Here is a 24,947-nt window from a genome sequence, read left to right as displayed (position 1 = left end):
GGCTAATTCACATCAGGGTCACCACAGCGGATCATCTGTTTCAATCTGCTTTTGTACTTTGCATTCTGCATCTTCTTCGGACGACACCGCATCCATGAACATATATTGGTGGCACAGTCGGTAGTGCTGTCGCCTAACAGCTAGAAGGTCCTGGGTCCGATTCCCACTTGGAACGCTGTGGGCGCTGGGGGCGTGTTCTCTCCTCCGTGTCATCAGTGCCCCGAGGCGGGGTGGCGAAAGGGCCTTTGAGTTTGCATGTGTGTCCACAAGGCCTAGGGTAGGTACCTTCACAAGAACATGCAGTAATCCTGGTCTCTAAACTACCTTCCCCTGGCCAGCCAGGGTACCTGATGGAGGGGAAAGGAACTGGTCGGAATAACGTGTTCCTTCCACACGCTACGTCCGGCCGGGGAAACTCTCCCCTGTCAGGTGAAAAGAAGCAGCTTGGACTCCTCATGCATAGAAGGAAGCATGAGGCCAGTCCGCTCATCAATCAATCAATCAATCAATCAATCAAACAAACAAACAAACAAACAAACAAACAAACAATTTGATATTTCTTCAAATATCTGAGGCCTATACCATTCAAGAAAAATCCAATTAACCAACAAGAATATTAGGCCTTTTTTTTTTAAACCTAGTGTTAAATATAATAGGATATGGGCCTGGGCCGCTGTGTAGCGGTCTGGGCACCTTTACGACCTTTACTGCACTCCCCATCTCTCTCTCTCATAGTCAGTCTACTATTCTCAGCGCTTATAAATATAATTATACATGTTTATGAGAAGATTATAATATCTTATAAGTGTGTTCATAATAGGAACGCTTACGCGTTTCGGCTATGCAGCCTTCATCAGAGCAGAGCAGATGCTCTGATGAAGGCTGCATAGCCGAAACGCGTAAGCGTTCCTTTTTGGTGTGTGCCAATAAAGAAATGGAAATGTGAGTACTTTGTCCACCGCTTGTTTAATTTTTGGATGTGCTAACTTTTTGGATTTTTTTTTAATTCCTGTTTTTTGATGTATACTGGATTTGGGTCTGGCACTCCACTGAAAACCATTGCTGATGCACAACCTCTTTTTCTCATTTATGTATGAAATGAAGAAAATTCCAGCACTCATTATATGTCCTTTTCACATGAATTTATTTACCTCTGACGAGAGTGGACAACGTATGCGTTTCAGCCTGGTTGGCCTTCCTCAGTGTTGTCAACGCTGAGGAAGGCCAACCAGGCTGAAACGCGTACGTTGTCCACTCTCGTTTTGGAAAATATATATTTTGGGTTAATGAAAATGCCATGTGGGTTTTGATGAATTGTCTATTAAACCAATTGATTTTGAATGTCAAAACATGCCCCTCAAAGTACCCCCCCTCCCCCTAGAACTATAGAACTACTCTGTTACAAGTAAAAGTCTGGAATGTACTTGAGTAAAAGTACAAATGTATTGGCATCAATATGTATAAAGTACCAAAAGTAAAAGTATTCATTGTGCAGAATGAGCTTGTAGATCAGCTATTTTCAAATGGCCGAAATGTATATAGGGCTGAAGTGGTTAGTGTATGTTTTGTCATAATAATGAAAATCTACAAAGTAACTAGTAGCCTAACCAGTTTTCAAATAAATGTAGTGGAATAAAAGTACAATATTTGCCTCTAAGATGTACAAGTACTGGAAATTGGAAATACTCAGGTAAAGTACAAATACCTCAAAATGTATTTAAGTACAGAACTTAAGTAAATGTACTTAGTTAATTTCCACCACTTGTGTCTGTCATTATTACTGATTTATAACCTCATAATCCCTTTCATATCTGTTGTTTGCTACTTTGTCCACTAGATGACGCCAGAACACCATCCTTGCCTGCTTGAACTACTTGATGACGTCTTTTTTGTGAGACGGAACACAGAGAAATTGTAGTCAAATTTACTAGAGTGACACAGACAAATCTAACCGTATTACGAAATAAAACATAAAGTAAACGGAGACAATTTAGCTGTGTGAACTTGCGTAAGTAATCTTACTTTCATAGATTCGAATTCGTTTTGTTTTTCTATATAGACACATGCTAACGTTACTGTTATTGAATCTAAATGTTGTTGTGAATGAGCTGCTTGCTTGGGAGCCCAGCCCAGTGCTGTGTAAATGGCTGTGGGGGGTTGTGTGCATTAAATATGTTAGAGATACCTTAAGTGATTTTCTTTTTGTTCAAATAAGTGTTAATAGGTCTATATTCTGATAGTAATCATAGAGTGTTTCTTCAGCTCTCCAGCTCTTTAAATAGAACATTCATTTTCAGGTCTGGCTACTAATTTGATACAATCAGGAGAGAGAACATACAGGACACAGGATAAACAAGTGAAATGACACAAATAAATGAACAGACATACAGTAATTGGTATTGGAACACTAAAACTGAAGCTGATAAATGGGTACTCCATCCATGCTTATTGGGTGAAATTGGCAACCCACCTGGAAATGTATTTACTGTTCATTAAAGAGCTGGATAGATGGGAGACCCTAGCTTTGGTCCATAGCGTTATGGACCAGAGCTAGGGAGACCCTTAATACTGAACAAACACTGATTACTATCAGAATATAGTGGATTTTATGTTTTAACCAAAAGAGCTGCCATGCACTGTGGCTGGAGACACTGTCTACCATCAATGTAGGCCTACACAGTTAATGCTCAGTGTTCATTTAAAGGTGACCCCCCCACCCCCACACCAGGAGTGCCCGGATCCCAACCCACAAGGATGGTAAGAAATTCATTCATTCGATTTCAGATATTCTGTATCTTGATGTTATCGTGAGCCAAATGTCGTCACCGTATCATATTGTGAGTTACTGTACTTGTCCCACCCCTAGTGACAGTCTTGTTTCTTTGGTGTTGACATGCCTACATTTTGATTGCCCATGGCATGGCAGTCATTCTATAATATTGTGCATAGATGTGTAATATAGCTCAGTTGGTAGAGCACTCACCTTTAGACCACAAGGTTCTGAGTTTGGGCACTTCCAACTCGTACTTCCAAGCGTATGAGTAGCACGACTTGGGTAACAAAGTAAGTACTGGGAGCTGATGGTAGGTGTTGCGCTCCACCTCAGCAATCCATCTCTCAGGTGTCTAGCCAGTAGCCACAGGTGTTTAGTCACAAGCACTTGTTAATACTTTTCATTGGTTAAAACAAAAGTTTATAAAACCCATAGACACAGTTATCCACTTAGTGGTGAAAATAGCTGATATTCAAGCTAAGCTTTCCGTGACACTCTGATACAACCAAGTAGTGTCTACATTTATTTAACCAGTAAGACGCCTGAGGGCGAGAAGCGACCTCACCCTTTAAGGGTCGCGTGCACGCATCCGCCTGGGTGACAGCTGGCTGCTGGGCGAGCGCTGGTGCGTTGGAATGGGGCGGTCAGATCAACAACATATTCGCCTGGGTGACAGCAGACTGCTGGGTGAGCGCTGGTGCTTTGGCATGGAGGGTCAGATCAACATATGGAATGAATTCCGTACTGGCCATATATGGAGAGTGTCTTGAGTCTACAGGGTTTGATGAGGTCAGATCAACATATGGAATGTCAGAACAGGTCAGCTCCATATATGGAGATCTAAGGGTGGCAGCGGGGGCAGTGTCTTGAGTGTACAGGGTTTAATTGAGGGCCCAGGTAGGGCCGGGCCTTAGTTTTCTGGCCTGTTGAGAGCAATAAATATAATAAGTTGAAACATGTACATATATGGTTTCTGCCCAACAGCAACGCTGTTACTACAGCGCAGTAGTGAACTGTAACCTGTACCTACACCCTCTCAACCCCACAGCACGGTCGAGTGAAAATCAAATCCACCGCTCAGCAAGAGGAGGAGAAGAAGAAAGAACGAGAGAAGAAATTAAAGATCTATGTGGCTGCCAGAGATGCCTGTTTTTCGAAGGTAATTTTTGAATGCCTGCATTTTAAAGCGGCAATCCGTACGTTTCGTGTCGTACTGGTGATTTGAACCTGCGTCTGGCAAAGATCTACCGCGGCTCAATGGAGAGGCAATCCTCCCTTGGTCAGGGGAGATATGGCACTTATGAGCTTCATGAAGTGCTACTTTTCAACCAATCAGTAGGTGTCTTACTGCAGTGGTTCTCAACCTTTTCAGGCCGTGAACACCCCCCTAAAATGAAGTTGGGAACCCCCCACCCTGACAAGCAATTAAGTTTGATTCAGTTCCACAGATAAATAATGTGAAAAATAGAAGATCTACAAGCTCACAACGCCTTGCAACGCGAGAGTAGTCAGTCAGACCACCTCCAACCACTGCAGATGTGCTAGTTATATTGGATTTACATCTTCTACATAAAGACAGAACAATTATTTGTCTCTTTTATAGCTTCCCATAATGCAAACCACTATCTATTTGAAATATGTTTATACCCACACAAAGTCTTTTCTGCTATCTAAATGTCTTTTCTCTCCTCAATTGTGTATAATTATTAGAGGAAGGAGGGTATCCTGGATGAGGAGGGTATTCAGCTGACCCAGCAGCTGCTGTCGTCCAATCCTGACTTTGCCACCCTGTGGAACTACAGGAGAGAGATCTTAACGCATCTGGAGACTGTCAGGTTAGATTCGAGCCCCCGGAAATTGTCCCTAGATATTCAGAGACATTCTCTTATTCTCCTAAACTTCATCAATGTGTTTTTTTATGTTAATGTTTGTCTTTCTGTTATGTTGGTATGGTTTAACTTTTACTACTACTACATTTTAAATGTTGTCCTGCAATGTTAGCTCACGTGATGTGACAAGACAACGTGAGCTTGCATATTGTCTGTTTTCTGCCTATAATGACATAAACCTAGGGACACAAGGTTGAATGTGGTTAAATTAAAAGAAAACTCTATAAATATTGGGATTTTTATTTCTGGATGACTGGAATAACTTTCACAATGATGCGTTGTTTCAGGGAGGAGGACGCGGTGCAGAAGATATATGAGGCTGAGCTGTCCTTTCTGGAGTCCTGTCTGAAGGTGAACCCCAAGTCTTACGGCAGCTGGCACCACCGCGGATGGGTGTCCACCCGCCTGCCTCGACCCAACTGGGCCCGGGAGCTGAGCCTGTGCGACCTCTGCCTCAGTCAGGACGACCGCAACTGTGAGTGCTGGACTGCTGGTGGATTGAAAGGAAATGTATTTTGTGTACCTGATCTCTTGATCATTCAGACCTGGACACCAAGTAAGCATATTAACCGTAGTGTTTCATTTTATCAGCTTGCAAAGCTGATCAATGATAGCCCTGAGTATCAGTAGCCATGTAGTGGCGAGATTTTCATGATTGGCTGGCCTCTAAGCCAATGGGAGACTAGCCCTATACGGCTCATGGCCAATGGGACACTAAGCCCGCTCTCCTCTCCACCCACCATGACTAGAGACTGCAAACGCGACTACAGAAAGCCCAGCTAAGGTACAATATGCAAGACATGGAATGCAAGCGGATATATAATGACTTGAGTCATTTCTTTCTTTTTTATTTTTTAGAACATTTGCCCCACAATAGTGATAGTGGTTAACACTTCCAGTGCGCCGGAATTTTTCAAAATAAAGGCGCTAGAGGTGCCATTTCCCCCCCCAAACCGGGAGGTATAATTTTCCATTACTACCTTGCGATGTCACATCTGATCTCTCTTGGAGATGCTTGGAGAAATGAGGACAGAACATTGCCATTTTGATCAAAACCATGGACAGCGACGTAGATTTAGCCCTGTCAAAATTTTTTTGACAGGGCGGTTTTATATCATTAAAAAAGACCCTAAGTCCTAAGCTGTTAATTTAAACATGAAGCTATAAATAGGCAGCCCCTCATATCGTACCATGTTCTCTCGCCCAGTTCACTGCTGGGACTATCGGAGGATGGTGGTCAAGATGTCCGGCGTGCCCGTGGACCAGGAGCTGCAGTTCACCGATCGCCTCATAGGCTCCAACTTCTCCAACTACTCCAGCTGGCACTACCGCAGCACCCTGCTGCCCCTGCTCCACCCGGAGTCCCCTGAGCCCCCTGAGCCCTGCCGCCGGACGCGCCACGCCTCGCCGCCGCCCTCCCCGCAAACCCACTCTCACCGCGTCTGCGAGGAGCAGCTGCTCAAAGGTACGGTCGTTGAATTGAACAGAAAGAAATCACACCCGTGTGAACTGAGTGGTGTAAGGTCTTATATAGCCTGTCTGACGTAATGAAATCATGTCTGACGTAATGAAATCACACCCGGGTGAACAGGGTGAACATAGCAACCATGCTCATTTTTTCTGCACAGACTAACAAAGCCAGTTGTAGGAGTGGTTTACACCACTCAAAAATGTACATGACACAAAACTGAAATTGATGATCTTTGATGGTCAATAATAATATAGTATTTATTGTTGTTTATTTACTCATCAATTTGATCAATAACACACAATTACATTCCCACAATACAGATGAATCCAATGTGTTTTTTTTTTTCTCTTTTCAGAATATGAGCTTGTACAGAACGCCTTCTTCACCGACCCCAACGACCAGAGTGCCTGGTTCTACTACCGGTGGCTGCTGGGCAGAGGTGTGTGTGTGTCTTATCCAATTCATTACAAAAAATACAAAAATACTTTGTTTTACAATTAATTAAATAATATTTCAGACTTTTCTATTTTGTTCCCCAAAAAAACGATGTATTTATGTACGTTTGGATCAGACATCACATTTCTCTTTGAGCTCTCGAGCTGAACAAGTGTGGGAACCCCTGCTTTAGCCAACACTGTGGCATCATGCTGGTTCTTTTGCACCCTCTGTTTCCTCCGTGCTGCAGCGGAGCGCGAGGAGATGATAAGCTGCGTGTACGTCAGCCGCGAGGAGGAGAGAGTGGCCGTGGCTTTCTCTGGGCCCGTCAATGTGGGTACTTCTTCTCTCTTTGTCCTCAATAAAATGGAGGTCTCTCAGACTGTACCTGATTTATTTATACCTACTGTAAAATCCTCAGTGTAAAGTTACCATCTGTACCTCTTTGGTTTCCCAAATGCCTTTCCCAGTTTAAAGTAGTGAGGCAGCTCATCTACATGCAATGCTCTAAATGTCATGTACATACCTGCTACTACATACTGTATGCTATCTGTATGTTTATTTATACTATTTAGTAATACATTTATTATTATTATTAAATAATAATAATTATAAATGTATTTATTTATTATTATTATTTATTTATTATTTTGTTTTATTTGTCTTTCCCTTCTCACGAAACAAACAAAAATGATGGAGCGCACATGAAAACCACACCCACTTCTTTACACCTGAAAACCTGTGATGTGGTAATCAAGATTGATTCTGATTCTCTGGGATTGTACAAATGTAATGTAACCTAATTACATTTCGTACAATCCCGGTGTTAAATGTACGCTGGGGATTTTGACTGTGTACATCCCCTCAACTGTGACCTACATTCTCTTCACCTCCTCCCGTCCGTGTCTTTGTTCCTACCAGCCGAAGTCGGTGGGGCTGCTGCTGGTGCTGGACGGCATGCCCCAGAGGGTGGAATGGAGGAGTGTCCATCCTCGCTTCAAGCACAGCCCTGTCTGGGTATCCTTCGCTTTTATCACACACTAGGTTGACAGGTTTAGTAGTTAGAGTTATGTCGCTGTCTTAAGTTCAGACAGTCTTAACTGTCTGAACTTAAGACAAATTTCCATTATTGCCTGCATTGATGGACTGCCGTATAAAGTTTTTGAACTGTGAACCTTGAAGCTATGTCCTCTTCGGAGAGTTGCAATTGCAACTGTGATACCCAGGATTCCGAACCCGGGTCTCCCACACGGGAAACCAAACATGTACTGCTCCTCCAAGAAGGAATCCCCCCATGACCAAGGGAGATACTGGTCTCCCCCCATGACCAAGGGAGATACTGGTCTCCCCCCATGACCAAGGGAGATACTGGTCTCCCCCCATGACCAATGGAGATACTGGGCTTATGACCTTCAGCCAGTACTACATGACCAAGGGAGATACTGGGTTTATGACCTTCAGCCAGTACTACATGACCAAGGGAGATACTGGGCTTATGACCTTCAGCCAGTACTACATGACCAAGGGAGATACTGGGCTTATGACCTTCAGCCAGTACTACATGACCAAGGGAGATACTGGGCTTATGACCTTCATCCAGTACTACTTGTCAACCCATACTGTAGGTGTCCTATCCGACACTAGGGTCTAAATGTATCAATGGAAGAGTAGGTACACCGCCTCCAACCACTGCTGATGTGATAGTTATATTGTACTAATATACTCTACCATACAGATTGGTTAAATTAAAATATCAATTCTATCCATTCAAATAATCAATCAATCAATCAATCAAAACTGTATTTGTATAGCACATTTCATACATCAAGTGCAACCCAATGTGCTTCACAGATTTACAAATATAAAATACATTAAAGGGAATGGAAAAAGAAAAGAAGGAAAAAGAAAACATTACAAATAAACCTAAGACAAGGATAATGATATGACCTAATGACCTAAATAAGTCACAGATTACAGCTTTACACCAAGCCCTGGGCGTCTTTGTTTAAACCTTTTATGTTTTAAAATATTTGCGTAGCTTTCCTTGTCAAACGATATGAGGGAACTATTTCTGCTGGATGTATTAAATCTTCTGACTCACCTCAGCTGAACTGTATGTACTACTGACAGCATTTAATTAGACATAATTTATGTCCAACACAAACAAAATGCTTGTTGCCTTAAAACATGACTCCCACGATACTGTACAAGCTACATTCTGTTAGTTATTACCTTTCTTTGTTTAATCATTCTTTGCATGCCACTTGCTCTAAAGAAATCTCTACCTATGGAGAAAGACTATGCAATGCTGATTGATTTATGCGAATTGGCATCATCATTTTCTGAAAATCTATTCAGTTGGAAATGCATTGTGTATTGTGTCAAGAGGTATGTTTTACTTTACTGCAGTATTTCCAATTTTTTGTACTTTTCCTTCTACTCCACTACAGCTCAGAGGAAATTAATATACTTTTACTCCACTACAATAATTTGAAATTTTTAGATTGTAGATTTTGATTAAAATAAAACATACACTATTAACCACTTCAACCCTATACACATTTTGGCCTTTTTAAAATAGCCAGTATACATTTGAAAAGTTGTGAAATACAACATTCTGCACAATGAATACTAGTTTCTACTTTTGGTACTATTAAGTAGATTTAATACCAATACTTTTGTACTTTTACTCAAGTGAACTCCAGACTTTTACCGGGTATTTCTACATGGCAGTATTGAGTATATGAGTACCATTGAGTATATGAGTATATTTCTACCACTGGTTTTGGGCCAGTGCGTGTCTGTTGATTCATGAACCTTAACCTGGCCTCAGATATGTGACCTGCCCCCTGGGACCATCAGTGACCTCAACAATGAACATAACATCACTGTACACTGGACTGAGAAACATAGACATCGAGACTGTGCACTTTACACAGGTGATATATATTTGCATATCTATATATATTTGCATATATATATATATATATATATATATATATATATATAACATAACAATCCCACTAGCATTATCTTCAATGCTCTTAATCCTTTTAGACCTGAGGTAGATTCTACAAATGCCTTCTAAATCAGTAGTTCTCAAACTGTTCTGAAAATGTTTTTGCCAGGGACCCCTAGAAGAGATGATAAAAAAGAAATTCAAAATTATATACACTTTTCTGTTTTTGAGAACGGCTGTTCTAAACTACTGTTTTAAATACTACTAGTTTTCATGTTGCTGTGTATACAGTATAGGTAAAATCTAAAATTGACACGGATGCTTTCCCGGTTTTAATGGATTAACGTCCCCAGGTCGAACTGAGAGCTGGTGTCGTGATTCTGCCACTGACCAGGAACTTTTCAGGTACGTGCACATGCATGTGTTTGTCTGGTGATTCTGCACGTCATATACTTTGCTGAAAAAAGTTAGAATTCTGTGTGTGATTTTCTTAATTTGCAGGAGTGAACTGTCAGTGGAAAAGACCTCTGTCTTACAGTCTGAGCTGCAGTCTTGTAATCAACTCCAGGAGCTGGAACCTCTCAATAAATGTAAGTATGCTTACGTCATTTAATTTGAATTAATCAGTGACGCGTTTGAAGTCGGTCGGTCGGACGGTTCTTGATGTATGTTGTGGCTCTTTGTTGGTTCCAAACATTTCTACCGTAGCCAACAAACCCACTGATGCACCTAGGGACTATGGATGTACGCAGATCAAAGACACAGATTGTCCACAGGTTCAATGTCATTTTTGGTTTGTATTTCCTTTCCTTTAAAGTGCAGTGATGGTACATTACAAACAGCTCCTTCTGGCATTTGTCTCTTCTGTGTTGTCTGTCTGGTTAAAAACTGGTTTGTCCACCAGGTGCATGCCGCTCCCCAATCACCCAGGCCTACATATGCTCTCCATCAATCAACTATTTCATACATAAATGCAGCTCAAAGTGCTTTACAGAGCAGAAAAAATAATAAAAACAAAATCAAAACAAAACGGCATTAAAACAGGCATGCAGTTAAAACAATAGGACAATAGAGCGTCGCAGTCCCGCCTCCTACCCGGGACCAGGAAATGAAATCCAATGCATTATTCTCATAGACATTTCGTAAAGTATTTATTTAAAGACGGTTACGCCGCGGACAAAGCCAACTCGAGTCGTGACAACTCATGACAACACAAACAATATTTTGGACCAAACAAATAATTACAAAGAAGAAAAACAACAAAAAAAGTGTTGTAACCTGCCGTTTTTTTCTTCTTTCTAATTATTTGTTTGGTCCAAAATATTGTTTGTGTTGTCATGAGTTGTCACGACTCGAGTTGGCTTTGTCCGCGGCGTAACCGTCTTTAAATAAATACTTTAAGAAATGTCTATGAGAATAATGCATTGGGTTTCATTTCCTGGTCCAGGGTAGGAGGCGGGACTGCGACGCTCTATAGCAAAGAGCACAGTGGGAAATCAGGCAAAGGCAGTGGTACAAAAATAAGAACGGATATTTTAAAAGTCAACTAAAAGCAAGAATGAAAAGGTGAGTCTTAAGCTGTGTCTTAAAGATGTCTATAGAGGGTACCTGCCTGATCCGCAGTGGTAGTTTATTCCAGGCTGTTGGCCCATGAAAGCAGAATGCTGCCTCACCATATTTCTTAGTAGCCACCCTTTTGGGGAGTTGGAGTAGGCCAGCAGTGGAGGACCTGAGGGGCGGTTAGGGACATATCTAGGCAGACAATCATGGAGATAAGAAGGTGCAAGATCATTAAGAGCTTTATATATGAGTAATAGACCAGTCGTTCCCGTTCCTTCTAGCTCGAAACACATTTGATGTCTCCCCGAGACCCAAACTAGAGAAAATAGACGATTTACAACTGGTGAGCTTGTAGATCTGCTATTTTCACTACTACTTTAATAGGTTTTTATTATTATTATTATTTCGTTAAATTGTTTTCAAAACATTGTGATTGTGATTTTTTTGTTGAAAATCCTAATGTTTTTTAAACATGGGAAACAAAAAAGGGAATATTTTTTACTTCCAGTGAAACCATAAATGGATCCTGTCAGACTCCCTTGATGATGATGTCGTCTTTGAACCTCTCTCTCTCTCTGTCCTCTCCTCGGCAGGGTGCTTGTTGACAATCATCCTCTTGATGAGAGCGCTGGACCCGCTGGGATATGAGAAAGAGACCCTGGCTCACTTTCAAACACTCAAAGTAAGTACAGTCTCGTACAATCTCGTGCACCCGTTGTGTGCTTGTGCAGAAAGCCCATCCAGCCCTTTTTGCCCTGTATTGTGCCTTAGGAAGTGGATTCCATGCGCTGTGCCTACTACGGTGACCTGTGCAGTAAGTTCATGATAGAAAACACCATTCTCAAAATGGAGTACGCCGAAGTACGCGTCTTCAGCATCTCTGACAAGGTTAGTGCGTTATTATGGCAAATAGTGTTTTGTTGACACACAAATATTAGCACAATTTTAGAAAGAAATTGGGATGCTTGTCTTTATATAATATAAATATAATATAAAAAGCAAATATGTTTGAGTACCACTAAGTGGTTTTATACAATTTTAAGCAACTTCAAGATATCCATTTGGACTCTGATAACTATTTACCATTTATAACTACCTTATTATTTACATTTAATTGTATCATCTAATTGAATTACATAGTTGTAAATAAGCATTGCAGCCCTAATGACAATTTTACTACTTTCACTTCTGTTACGAGTCACAACCTCACTGTCCTGTCTACACTAGTACTGTGTAGTTCATAGTTTTATATGATGTAAATTGTAGTCTATTGTAAGTACTACTGTAAGTAATTTGTCTCTTATTTATGACAGAACCTCACAACCTTATGCCACCTGGACCAGCTGCTATTGGTTACCCATATTAATCTGTCCTCCAATCAGCTCCTGAGGCTGCCTCCTCAGTTGGCCATGCTACAGTGCCTGGAGGTAAATAAGCTTTGGTTTCAACACCAATATCTGTCACACATAGAATGCTGGCAGCTCATTCCTTATCTTGTTCATCATTTCATTGTGGTCAGATTATTACAGGGAAATTGTGTTTACACATTGATTTATTTTCTTGTGCAATAAATCGGATAACAAGTGTGTCTTCCTTTCAGGTGCTCGAGGCTGATAATAACTCCATACAGGACTTGGATGGACTTTATCACCTGCCCAGACTGGAAGAAGTTGTGTTAAAAAACAACAGTATCCTTGAATTAAAATCTCACATTTTTAGGCTTCTTGACCCAATTTAAAACATTTTCAAATATCAGATCTACCAGCTCACAAAACGTTGCGCTGAGATTGTAGACCAGCTATTTTTGCTATTTGTCACTATTATATCTCACGCGACGAAGTATATACTCTACAGTAATTAAGGCATTTCTTTAGAGTGGTGCTTCACTGCTTGCCAAAGTGGGGTCCAGGGACCAAGTGGACCCTTACATGTAACTCTGAAGGGCAGTCCACACCAAAACAACTACTTGCAACCGTTATCCCCAAATGGCACAGGTCTGCAACTGGTCAGTCCAGAGTGCAAGTTGTGACTAGTTGCATTGGTGTGGACTGGCCTTGAGAGTGTACACATGACATAGAGAAGGGCTTAAATGCATTAGAGGCCTTGAGGCAGGTTCAGACCCACGATGCATAGTAATGTCATGTGAGGCTGTCATCAGGTTCAGGTGGTAGCAGTCAGCTGCATGGACAGAAGACTATAATAGAATTGTAAATGAGTGCATAGGAGTAGGAGCAGAGGGCTGTTCTCTGTATGGTTCTGATATGGTACGTACTTTTACTTTATTTGTTTATTTAGAAGGGACACCGCATATGAATTAACAATGCATTATAAATGTAATGTAAATACACCGGATTTAGCAAAGATGCTAATTTACCTCAAGTCCCCCCGCCCTCAAATTAAAAACATAAAAACAAGCACACAATACATTAAATTATACAGGGAAAACAAAGTATGATACTGTACATAAATTCAAAAACAGGTACGAAACGGGTACAAAAGGTGCAAAGTATATCTATTTTTAGGCTAAGACTAAAATATTCTTTTACTTTGCTCATTATATTATTGCACTGATAACAAATTCACTCTACGCTCTATATTATTGTGGTATGATACTTGACTCTAATAGCTGCATGATTCCCTCTATACCTTGTTGAAAAGTTAAGTTAGGAAACAGGATAATCGCTATAAGGTTTGTACATTTTACTTTAATTTTAGGATGGTCTTGAGGCTGCACAATGTCTTTTGTCTCTTAGAAATATAAATTTCAGAGACCACATCAAAAATACAGAGAAAACTCACATCAATAAGTCAGAATGATCCTGTAACAGGTTGGCTGAAGACGGCTGATTGAGTCTCATGAGATTTGAATCGGAACGAAGCATTAACTTTCTGAATCTATAAGCCACGGCCAATATTATGATTTTTCTCCTGTTTATCTGTTACATATCCCGCAGGGATGCTCTTCCAAAGTCACAGCACTGAGTTAAGGTTGACTTGATGTGGCAAGCTGTGTATATGGCAATCTGTCTCAGATATTTGGTGTAGACTGTCCAGTTTGATAATGTTGCAGTGAATTATGTTGCAAGTCTTTGCAAGTTTCAACTTGGTCTGTCCTTCTCGCAGCTGACCCCGGTTCGAATCTGACCCAAGTTCTCAGTCGCCACGACTAATGTCAGTCATTTGGATTCCATAGAGGCCAATAACTTTAACCCAATCTTCAGAAGCATCTTCTATAAACCCTAATTATCTTAGATTTGAATAAAAATTAAAGGTTAAAGCCTAAATCTGAGATTTCTACAACTGGTTGGCTGTACGTATAACAGCAAGAACATACATTTAGAGCGATCGTAATTCTACATTACTGTGCTAATTGTTTAGGAGAGGGAACCGCCGAATATGCATTTTTTGCCACTATTCGGCCGAGTAGTTTTGGTGGCCAAATACTCGGTGCATCCCTACCGGTGCATCCCTACCAACAAACATTTTCAATTAAGAGGTTTTCTTTCCTGCACATCTGAAAAATCATAGTGTCTAATACATATCTTTAAACATAAGTTGTTATGAATTAACTCAAGCATACAGAAATAGCCAAGCTGGCTGACCTGCAGCCCCTGGCTTCCTGCCCCAAGCTGACACGCCTCGATCTCCGTGGCAACCCCGTCACTCAGACTGCCAACATCCAATCAGAGCTGGCCGAGCTGCTGCCCTCGGTTACCGACCTCCTGCTGTGACGGGGACGGCCGGCAGGGGGCAGCACTGCCATCAGTATTCATCTGTTTGTTTTTAATCCATGTCTCTGGGCAATGATATCTGTGAAGAACAAGTGGCTGTTCTATTTCCAAGCGTCTTGTGACTCACTCTTCAACAACTATTTATTCCACTTGTTCACTTGTTTGGAGAATCTGTGTAATGCCCGACCTGAGAGAGTTTAATGCCTGCTACATTGTAGCATAATGTTGAGAGAATGTAATGCCTGCTACATACACGGGAGTAATACTGTCAACGACCTCACTTCATCAAATGGACCCTAGTGTCCCTTTTCTGGGAATGTCACAATATATAGCAGAAATATCAGATCTACAAGCTCACAACACATCATGTTGTGAGCTTGTAGAGAGGAGACAAAGTATAGACCCCTGGGGGACCGAGGTCATACTGTAGTAGGGTTTAAAGTGCTTAAACCCACCCTCACCAAAGTCCAAACATGAAGTATGAATGTGTGCGCTCATGTCCGTGGGTGTGTACACGTAACGTGTCTGACTGTTTACTTGTTTTATTTGCGAGCACGTCATACTCAGTTACATTGGTTCGATTATTTACGTGGGTATACAGATGTGGTGCACAACACGACACACAAATGCATGTAGGCTACATAGAAACCCCATCTATAGGAGGGCATCACTGCCACTGTACTGCTTCTAGTAAGCTTCAAAAAGCAAAACTGTTGATCTGGGGACTTAGACTTATGTTAGATAATTGTCAGAGCATCGTGTAGTTCGTATAGTTTTTTTCTTTTTACAGTTGTGCAAAGCATTTACAAATACATTATAACATTACACTCACAGTAAGGCACTGATCCCATAATAAAACGGCACACATCATGTCACTGCCTCCCAACAAGTCTTCTGTGTATTTATTTTGTCAGTGAAATAGGAGTTTTTATTTGTTTTTCAAAATCGTACAAGTTCTAGGTTCAGTACAGAGCAGCATCAACATTACAAACCTTACAAATAGCCAGTCCAAGAAACATAACAGTTAAAATAAAAATAAAAAAGAAGAAAAATAACAGCAAGAAAATGAATGTTCATTTAAGGTTCATATACATCCAGAACTCATCCCATGTATCTTTCATTTTGCTTTCTGCATCTACCCTGCCCAACATATATTCATATGATGTTATTTTGATCATTTCTTCATTCCATTCTTTAAGCCCAGGTGTTCTGGGGACCTTCCAATGACGCAACACTATTCTGGCAGCGGTAACAAGTCCAACCTTTATAATAGTGAAATCATGTTTAGATACGGTATGCCAGGGACAGCAGTTCTGTCCCCTAATAGACAGAGCCGTGGATCCCTGGGCAACGTCAATCACACCCATTTCTCAAGGAATTCAGTACCCTACACCAGAAAGGGTATACTATGCGACAGTCCCAAATTATATGCATATATGTGCCAATTTCTTCTTTGCAGTTATTATCCGCGATTCCCATTTTAAGTCATCTAGTCGGTGTCAAATAATATCTATGAATAATCTTATACTGAATAAATGTCCCTCTTGCTTCTCTAATTCCACTTCCTACATTTGCTATAATTCTTCTCCAATGCTCATTTTCAATGTCAACCTGCCAAATTCTGCCAAATCAATTTGAGACTGGCCTGCAGTATGAGCTTCATGTGGTAATTTTAGATATTCAACTAGTGGATTTTCAACAGTATCAAGAGTGTCTGGACACTGTCTGGGCAGTCCCAGACAGTGTCTCATTTGTAAATATTTCGAGAATGTACCATCATTTCCAAGGTCAAATTTCTCTTTTAAATCTGAGTAAGTTATAAAAGCCCCATTTTCAAATAGATCACCAATAGTATTAAGCCCTGCTGCTTGCCATTTTTTCCAATATATCTATGCCTTTCCAATACGTATTTTAGGATTATTCCAGAGTGATGAGTATGGTTGTTTATAATGTAAGATTTTATACTCTTTATGAATTTTCCCCCATACACTCCTTGAGTGTGAAATTATCGGATTCAGATTGGGCTTCCTCCTCACTGACTGACAGAACATCAATTGGGCGGAATGGTGAAGCCAAGCTTCTCTCTATAGTTACCCAGTCTAATTCAGAATTTGACCCACTCCAGTGTTTAGACAATTTAGCCATTTCAAAAGATATGTTGTATGTCCTCATATCTGGTAGGCCAAGGCCACCTCTATCTTTGGGCATCCACATTTTACTCAATTTAATCCTGGGTTTCTTTTTTTCCCCAAAGAAAATCCCTGTGAAATAGGATTATTAAACATTTAGACGTTTTATCGAGAACCTGTACGATATATCGGCCATTATTTGACTTTTTTGACGATATGGTTCTTGGCAATTAAGCAGCCGATGTGCCCTGATTTTTAACCTCTTTCAACCTAGCATCCCTATTTTGGGCATGCTATATGTGTAACTTTTCCAAAGTTTGGAATATATCTACATACCGATCTTCAAGCTCAACACAAAGTAAAGACATTTTTCAAATTAATTGAACGATTTATCAACAAACTGTAATCGGTGGGCTTGGACCCCAAAAAATTGTATCAGCATCGGACCTAAATACCTGGTGTCACTCAAGCTCTAGTTCTCTAATCTGTCCCTCGGGCAACTTGAACATCCCCTGAAATTACAATGACCAGACCTCCCAGTTTGGCCCGGATTGTTTCAAGGTCATCCGGACAAGCTTAATTGTCTGTGTCCCAGGTCCCGACAAATATCTGTAAAACACTTACACTACAATGTTCTGGTTGTGACTTTCACCACAACCAAATTGTCCCAGTTTTCACCATAATTAACACTTTTTTGAGCTTATATATATTTCCGTTTTGTTGAAACGTGCCATCAATAGGATAAGTACTGAAATAATTTCCCCCTATCCTGATGAAAACACCAGGTGAAAATAAAAATAGAATTTAATAAACAAAATGTCAAAGAAATTGTGAAAATAGTTGATCTACAAGCTCATAACCCGGCACATCGCAAAGCATTGTGAAGACTGTAGATCGGCTATTCTCGCTATTTCCGAAATAAGATTTAAGTGATTATATGGGTCCCTGTTTGCGTATTTGAAGATATGGTCACCCTACCTCAAATATTTATGAAATGTCTCCCCATTTGTAGTAACTGGCTTCTAAGTGTTGTCTCAGCTGAAATTATCAGCATTATTGTCCATCTCTCTGGCATTCAGCCTTTGACCCCTGAATAACTTTGACGGCAAGGCATGTTCAGTCTAGTTCCACAGCAAACTGACGTGAATAATTTGTCATTTGAGATCTCATGTCATGATGGGAACAGTTAGTCAAAGTTCAGATGAGGGTCGAACTCCAAGTGGAGAGGTGAATGTTCTGGTCACAAATGATGAGATGGGTTGTGAGACTAGGATGGCAAACAACAGGACTGTAGTTATGGAGCTGTTTAGTTGTGGGACGTTGTGTCATCCAGTCACTTATCTCCTCAAGGCCGTGGAGGGTGTTAGTCCGGTTTTTCAGGTGTGTCATCATCAGCATAGTAGTGGAATGAATGACATTCCATGCCAGCTGATGACATTAAGGTGGAGCATGTAGGTGAACAGGCTGGAGCCAACAACTGGTCCTTGAAGGACACTGTACTGTAGGTGCCAACTTAAGGTGTGTCACCACTCACCTTGCAACTCCGAGGAGGAGACGTTCTCTGCTTGGCTCAGCTTTAAAGGTGATAGATTTTGCAACAGAAGATATACAGTACAGTATGCAGTTACATTTGCATCGTTAATTCTGCTCCGAGTTAAATGAACACTCCAGATTTGAGTGTGTATGTCATACTGATGCCAGTCCTCAGGCTCATCAAACAACCAGATCAGTTATTTATTTTCTATTGTTTTTCATGAAATATGATAAAATAGGTTCCAACCTATTGTTAAGTGGAAAGGTGAAATACTGAATGTGGTGAATAATGGTGGTGACCAATTATTACTCCATTAGGTCTAATAATCTTTCCTGTTTATTATGTATTACATTTAGGAACCAGGAATACAAGAATCAAAGGGTTGCTGTTCACAGGTTTAGGTCAAAGGTGTAAACAGACTTAAAGTGCAAAAAGTAGCAGCAAAAATTAAGGATGTTTTTCAGATCTGCCAAGCTAGGAGAATAATTAGAGCAGCAAAAAAGAGCATCAGAATGATGTTAGGACCTGGACCCTTGTGCGTAGCGCTGTTACACAAGTCTCCCTCACAGCACTCCATGGCACCTACACACGCTATGCTGCTCTGACAGCCCTTGGTAATGATGTCATAACCTGCAAAAAAAGAAACAATAATTATATAATAAGAAGGAGAAGAAGAAAAATACTAAGAGTAGGCCATTGTTTCTCTATGTCGTTAAATAAACTCTGAGGATTTGAAAGCGTAAATCAGAATCCCAGAGTTAAAAGAAATCACACCCGTGCGAAGTGAAGGGCGCTCTTATCATCGTACAACACATAGGCCTATGATGTAAATTCTCCATTCATTGTCAATGGGAATTTTATGTAGGACGAAAATAGCCGATTTGCTCACTCTTATCATCATCATGAATCATGACGTAACATGTTGATTTGCTCAGACACATGACGTAATTCCTCCATTCACTGTCAAAGGGATTATGACAAATTAGCCGATTTGCTCATCCTCAGATGACGTAAATGCTCCATTCATTGTCAATGGCATTAATGTTTGTTTTAGGACAAAAATCTACAGCTGTATATAGGAGGGGCTAGCGCCCCTCAAAAACTGACTCCCCACAGGGGGTGAAACATTCATGTCAAACGGTGGGTCCTTTTCATGAAACCGGTTGAGAATCACTGGGCTACCAGACACTTGATTACACAGAGAAACATAGCCTATACCTGTTTGATGTAAACTTTAAGTGTGGTGTGTTATCTTACCATCAACTGTTAAGGAAAAACAGCGGTTGAAGATGACAGAACATGATTTGGTGTCTGTGCACAAATGGGCTTCAGTTGCTGTACATGTGAAGCACCTTAGTCCATGAACTATAGGGAGACAGATTACTGTTATATCAATTCAATTCAATTCAACTTTATTAGCAGACTCAGGTCCATAGGGATACATACACAGGGTTAACATACAAGAGATACAACAGGCAATAAAAATCATGAAAGAATGTAAAACAAATACATAACTTACATAACTTAACCCACAAGCAGAACATACAGGCATTTTAGCCAGTGTACCCTTAAACTTGATGTATAACGTGAACAGCTCACTGAGGGGCTTGAAAGCGCTACAATGATACTGTTTGTTGACACATCCAGCCTTTTCATAAACTTAAACATTAGATTTCTTAGGAGTGCTTTAAAAGTCCTCACTCCAGCAGTGACAAACATCTGGCTAGCACTGCCCCCTCTGGGTTATTTATAATATTATAAACAAGCTGAGTGAGAAAAGGCCTCATCATTGCATGGATGCTATATTCATCATCCCAGGCTAGCATGGAAAACCTCTGTAGACAGAAATAAGACAATAAGACACCATGAACTACTAGTTTTGTATTGGACTGGTTTATGTTGTGGTATTTTATTTTATTGTTGTTATAGCCTATGTCAGGGACTGAGAATGCAAACTAACATTATTGCCTACTCCTGTGCTGCACTCTATTCATTCTGGTTGTACTGTGCATATGCCTACTCACTGCCTCCTCAAATGAACAAAAGAGAAAAACAACAACATCAACCATTTGTAACCTTTAATGATTATATCTGTTCTTACCTGCAGGTGTGGTCATAAACAGAAATGCCAGGGCTGTACACAGCTTCATGGTGCAGAGCTGGAGTGATGTAAACAACAGAAGGAAGGAACCCACAAGGAACCCCTGTACCTTTAAAGAAGGGAAGTGGATTGTGGGTCCCCCTCCATTCGTGTCCCCCCCTCCTTTTATATACTCTATGGTTCCCCCCCCCCCCCCCCCCCCGAGCCCCATTCCCTGTGGAACTTCTTTGAGCTGCTATTTTCGGCGATACCATCGTGCGACGAAGTGTAAATCAGGCACTGGTGCAGAGAGAGAGAGAGAGTGCTAATATAACACAGCTCTGTTTACACCTTTATTTAATTCCTATTTATATCCAATATTTATTTGTAAATACATTGTTCTGTTTTGATTGTCTTGTTCCACTTCTGCTTTGGCAATGTAAACGTACGTTTTCTCATGCCAATAAAGCTCAATTGAATTGAATTGAGAGAGAGAGAGAGAGAGAGAGAGAGAGAGAGTGCGCGTGTGTGTGTGCGTGTGTGAGTGTGTGTGTGCGTGCGTGCGTGTGTGTGCGCGTGTCACGTGTGTGTGTGTGTGTGTGTGTGTGTGTGTGTGTGTGTGTGTGTGTGTGTGTGTGTGTGTGTGTGTGTGTGTGTGTGTGTGTGTGCGTGTGCGTGTGCGTGTGTGTGTGTGAGTGAGAGAGAGAGAGAGAGTGGGTGAGTGAGAGAGGTGTGTCATGTCCTCACTGGAAAGTTTAAAGCCCCGAGAGAGAGTGCAACATTACATTCTGTAAACTAACTCCCATGCGGTCGGAGTAGAACAGAAGTGTCAACTTCTGAAGCAAGTGAGTCTTGATTTTATTGTTTATTTGGTTTGTAATACTACTCTGCTTTTTGCACATGGCAGGATTGTTAATGACGATGATTATGAATGACGATTATAGTATTTTCTGTGTCAGATTCCACAGGGTGACTAACCCACAACTTTAACAAAATATATATTTTCTCTATTACACAAAATGTAGGCTGATGAAGCCTACTATAGATTCAATTATCTATTTCAATTTCCATATAGGCCTATTTATTGCTATGGCTCAGATATGACTAGGTTTCAATTACATCCATTATATCAACAACAAAGAAAGAAAAATCAAAGTTTATTATTGATTTTTTTAAATAAAATTAAAAATGAAAGGTAGAGTAGGCTATTGTGATATTTTCTTAGTGAAAACAAAAACCCTATGTTATAGCCTATGTTAAGGCACTATATTCTGATGTAATCATTGATAGGCCTATAGTGATTGTATCAAGTTGTACAGTATTCAGTATATGGGCTCTCTCTCTCTCTCTCTCTCTCTCTCTCTCTCTCTCTCTCTCTCTCTCTCCCCCTCCCCAAGCTCTTTAATAAACAGACCTTTCCAGGTGGGTTGCAAATTTTAAGCCAATTAGGAGAGAGTACCAAGTTATCAATCAGCTTAAATTGTACTTGATCCATTTACAATTTTTTATGCTCATTAATTTCTTGTTTGTGCAGTCACTTCCAAATGCACTTCTTTATCCTGTAGTGGAGGAGACTCGCATATATTCCCTAGAAGAAATATTCCCTATACTAATATACTACTATACAAAAACATATACAGTTGGGAAACGAACCAAAGTGGAGGTATACTTCTCTGTGGTTTACTAGTGTTTTGCACAAGACATTTGGTGCTGATTGGTCCAGCAACACTGAGGAGTTTGAGTATTCAGCGATGGAATCATGGAACACAGCAGGTGGATCATTTGAATATGTCATCAATCGAGAGAGAGAGAGGAAAAAACACTGCAAAATGGACCTGGATTAATGCTAGCTATTTATTAATTAACTAATGAATTAATTATTAATTCATTCATTAATTCATTCATGTAATCAGAATTTTGCAGTGTGAGGATGAAGTGGGTTTCCCCAACCATAACGCGTGTGCGTGTGTTTATGCATGATTGCTAACATGCAGAGCACATTAGTCTACCATTCCATGCAAACTTCTTCCTCGACCCTCCTTATATTTTTGGCAGCGAGGTATTAGCTGGGGACTGGGAGTACTTTATTTTCTCTTTTTTGAGGGGCGCTAGCCCCTCCTATATACAGCTTTTGTCCCCACACGTCTCAATATTTGCCAACAACCTGGGGAGCCTCCGCTAAGACGCTGCGTATATCCACCCAAGCCCTGGTCTTCTCGGCAGCGGAATACTGTGCCCCAGTCTGGAGCAGAAGCCCCCATGCAAGAAAGGTCGATATGGCAATCAACAACGCCCTCCGGATCATAACGGGATGCCTGAAGCCCACCCCTGTGTCTCACTTGCCAGTCCTTGCTGGAATAACTCCGGCCGGCCTCCGACGGGAGGCTGCCACCCTCGTCCTGGCCAGGAAAGCCCAAAAGCAGGACTGGCACATCCTGCATGGCACCACCACAACTCCAGTGCCTCCAAGCAGACTCAGGTCTCGTCACCCCTACAACAGGGCAGCACAGGAGATGCTCAACTCCACCATATGACGTAAATCTTGTCCCCACACGTCTCATATTTGCCATTGACAATGAAAGGAGAAATTAGTTCAAATGTCTGCCAAATATGACATATTTGTGGCAACAAATGCCATTGACAATATGTACGATGACAAGAGTGCCTCTCACTTCACACGGGTGTGATTTTTTTACTTTTTGGTTTGCATTTTGTCATCCAGCTAGCTATGTCTTACATCATAGTAACCTTAAGGCGAGGGATACGTTTCCCGCACTGAACTGACAGGTCCCCTAATAGGAGACACCTATCACCTGACGGACAGGACATAGGAAACACCCTATAGACAGGAAACACCTTTTAGTAGGTAATGCCTATTCACCTATTGAAGACAAAATAAACACAATATAAAAGTACATTTGGTTACAATAAAACAGTGCAGAATAATGTATAATAATATACTCTGCCACACTAACTAACACATCACTGCGCATACTTGTATGAGCACGTGACCAATACAACATCTTTGAGTGTTTTTCAGGTGCCACTTAGAACTTAGATGATTGTGATTAGAGTGACACTCCCTATTCTACTTTCCTCTGCAGTCTGCTGTCAGTGCTTTCTATTGTGTGTCTGTGTGTGACTTATCTGATTGCATTTCAACCCTGGACTTCTTTTGAGCATTCTCACTCACTGGCATAATGTTTAAGGAATGAGTCCTGGTCTTGGTATTGCCTCATCAGAGGCTGTTTAGTCACCAGTGTGACAGTCGCTGCAGGACTAGGAATGCAGAAGTGTGGGAAAGGCATTCAGGGGGACCAGAGCTTAAGATGAGGAACTCCACAAAGAGGATTACTGCAGCGCAGCAGGGTTACTGACATAATAAGATGAACAGTGGTGGACATCCCAAGCTAACTACATGGAAAACCTATGTAAACAGCAATAAAATCATAGAAAAATCATAAAAAATCATAGAAGACACTATTCATTTTGTGGTGAAAGTATTCAACCCCAGTACTTGAGTCAAAGTATAGATACTCTGTCAAATTTGTACTTTAGTTAAAAGTACTGGAATACTTTAATTTCAATACAATAATGCATTGATATTAAAAAGAAAATACACTTTTGTAATTTATACTTTTGAATATTTGTTTTAATTAGTGAAAATATCAGATCTACAAACACTGACAAGATGTGAGTTTGAAGATTGCTGTTTTTGTATGTCACCATTGTACAACGACATGGCTTAAGTTGTTAATCAGACCAATTGATTTAGTCAATTATTACAAAATAAAAATAGCCTAATGTTTTGATATATGTCGTTGATATTTATATAAAACAAACCTGCTTCTTGATTATTAAATTGAGCAACATTACATTATTTGGTTATTGGTTTTAAATAGATTTAAATTGGTTTTGATATATTTGGGGGTAATTTCCTAGCCATAATGTCAAACCATTTTAACTCTCTCTCTCTCTCTCTCTCTCTCTCTCTCTCTCTCTCTCTCTCTCTCTCTCTCTCAGAATGCCTATAGAAGCTGTGTCAGTCAGACGCAGGTCGGCGGGGATCGGCAGGTTTCCAGAAGTCTCTGGTCCAGGATGGATGGAGGAGGACCTAGCGGAGGGAAAGGAAGAGCCAGAGGAGGACGCCGTTAAGGAAGGGGTGTGTCGCAGGTGCTTGTATTATGTCTGCCCCTGGTGCCGTCCCAAACTAGACGACGATGACATCACAGACACCGAGGTGACGGGTGTCGAAGACCCAGACAAGAAACCCCCAACCGATGGTATTGATGCGCTCAGTGGTACGTTTTTTGGGGCAAATAATGGCAATGTTCTTCCCCACGTAAAGTGAAAGACTCAGTTGGTGGTCAATATGACCACCAACCC

The 24,947-nt window shown here is 40.8% G+C and overlaps 2 protein-coding genes and 1 long non-coding RNA gene across 3 annotated transcripts in view; 2 read left to right on the top strand and 1 right to left on the bottom strand.

Moving 5' to 3' along the window:
• The first annotated feature begins 1,879 nt into the window (after positions 1–1,879).
• rabggta (Rab geranylgeranyltransferase subunit alpha) lies at positions 1,880–15,708 on the top strand. Its single transcript, XM_079505050.1, has 17 exons — positions 1,880–2,008; positions 2,705–2,757; positions 3,822–3,932; positions 4,484–4,608; positions 4,950–5,137; positions 5,870–6,127; positions 6,489–6,572; positions 6,819–6,901; positions 7,490–7,585; positions 9,402–9,507; positions 9,881–9,932; positions 10,029–10,117; positions 11,681–11,769; positions 11,859–11,975; positions 12,401–12,514; positions 12,688–12,775; positions 14,670–15,708. Exons 2-17 carry the CDS (start codon positions 2,755–2,757, stop codon positions 14,816–14,818), a joined length of 1,752 nt encoding a protein of 583 aa, XP_079361176.1. The 5' UTR covers positions 1,880–2,008; positions 2,705–2,754; the 3' UTR covers positions 14,819–15,708.
• A 3,091-nt stretch (positions 15,709–18,799) lies between these two features.
• LOC306926595 lies at positions 18,800–20,718 on the bottom strand. The gene is made up of 3 exons (XR_013790407.1): positions 20,583–20,718; positions 19,739–19,846; positions 18,800–19,111 (listed from the first exon to the last, which is right to left on the bottom strand). It is a non-coding gene; the product is annotated as an uncharacterized lncRNA (long non-coding RNA).
• Positions 20,719–21,294: 576 nt separating this feature from the next.
• LOC306926435 (protein-glutamine gamma-glutamyltransferase K-like) overlaps positions 21,295–24,947 on the top strand; it is a 29,274-nt gene continuing 25,621 nt past the window's right edge. The window contains exons 1-2 of the mRNA XM_079505734.1: positions 21,295–21,406; positions 24,585–24,862. Of these exons, the coding sequence (XP_079361860.1) occupies positions 24,586–24,862 (277 nt within the window). The 5' untranslated portion in view covers positions 21,295–21,406; position 24,585. The remainder of the gene's footprint in view (positions 21,407–24,584; positions 24,863–24,947) is intronic.

Source organism: Electrona antarctica (assembly GCF_951216825.1).
Source record: "Electrona antarctica genome assembly, chromosome: 7".
In the NCBI taxonomy this organism is placed as follows: domain Eukaryota; kingdom Metazoa; phylum Chordata; class Actinopteri; order Myctophiformes; family Myctophidae; genus Electrona; species Electrona antarctica.
The sequence above is the reverse complement of the archived record's forward strand: the minus strand, read 5'-3'. Positions and strand labels throughout refer to the sequence as shown.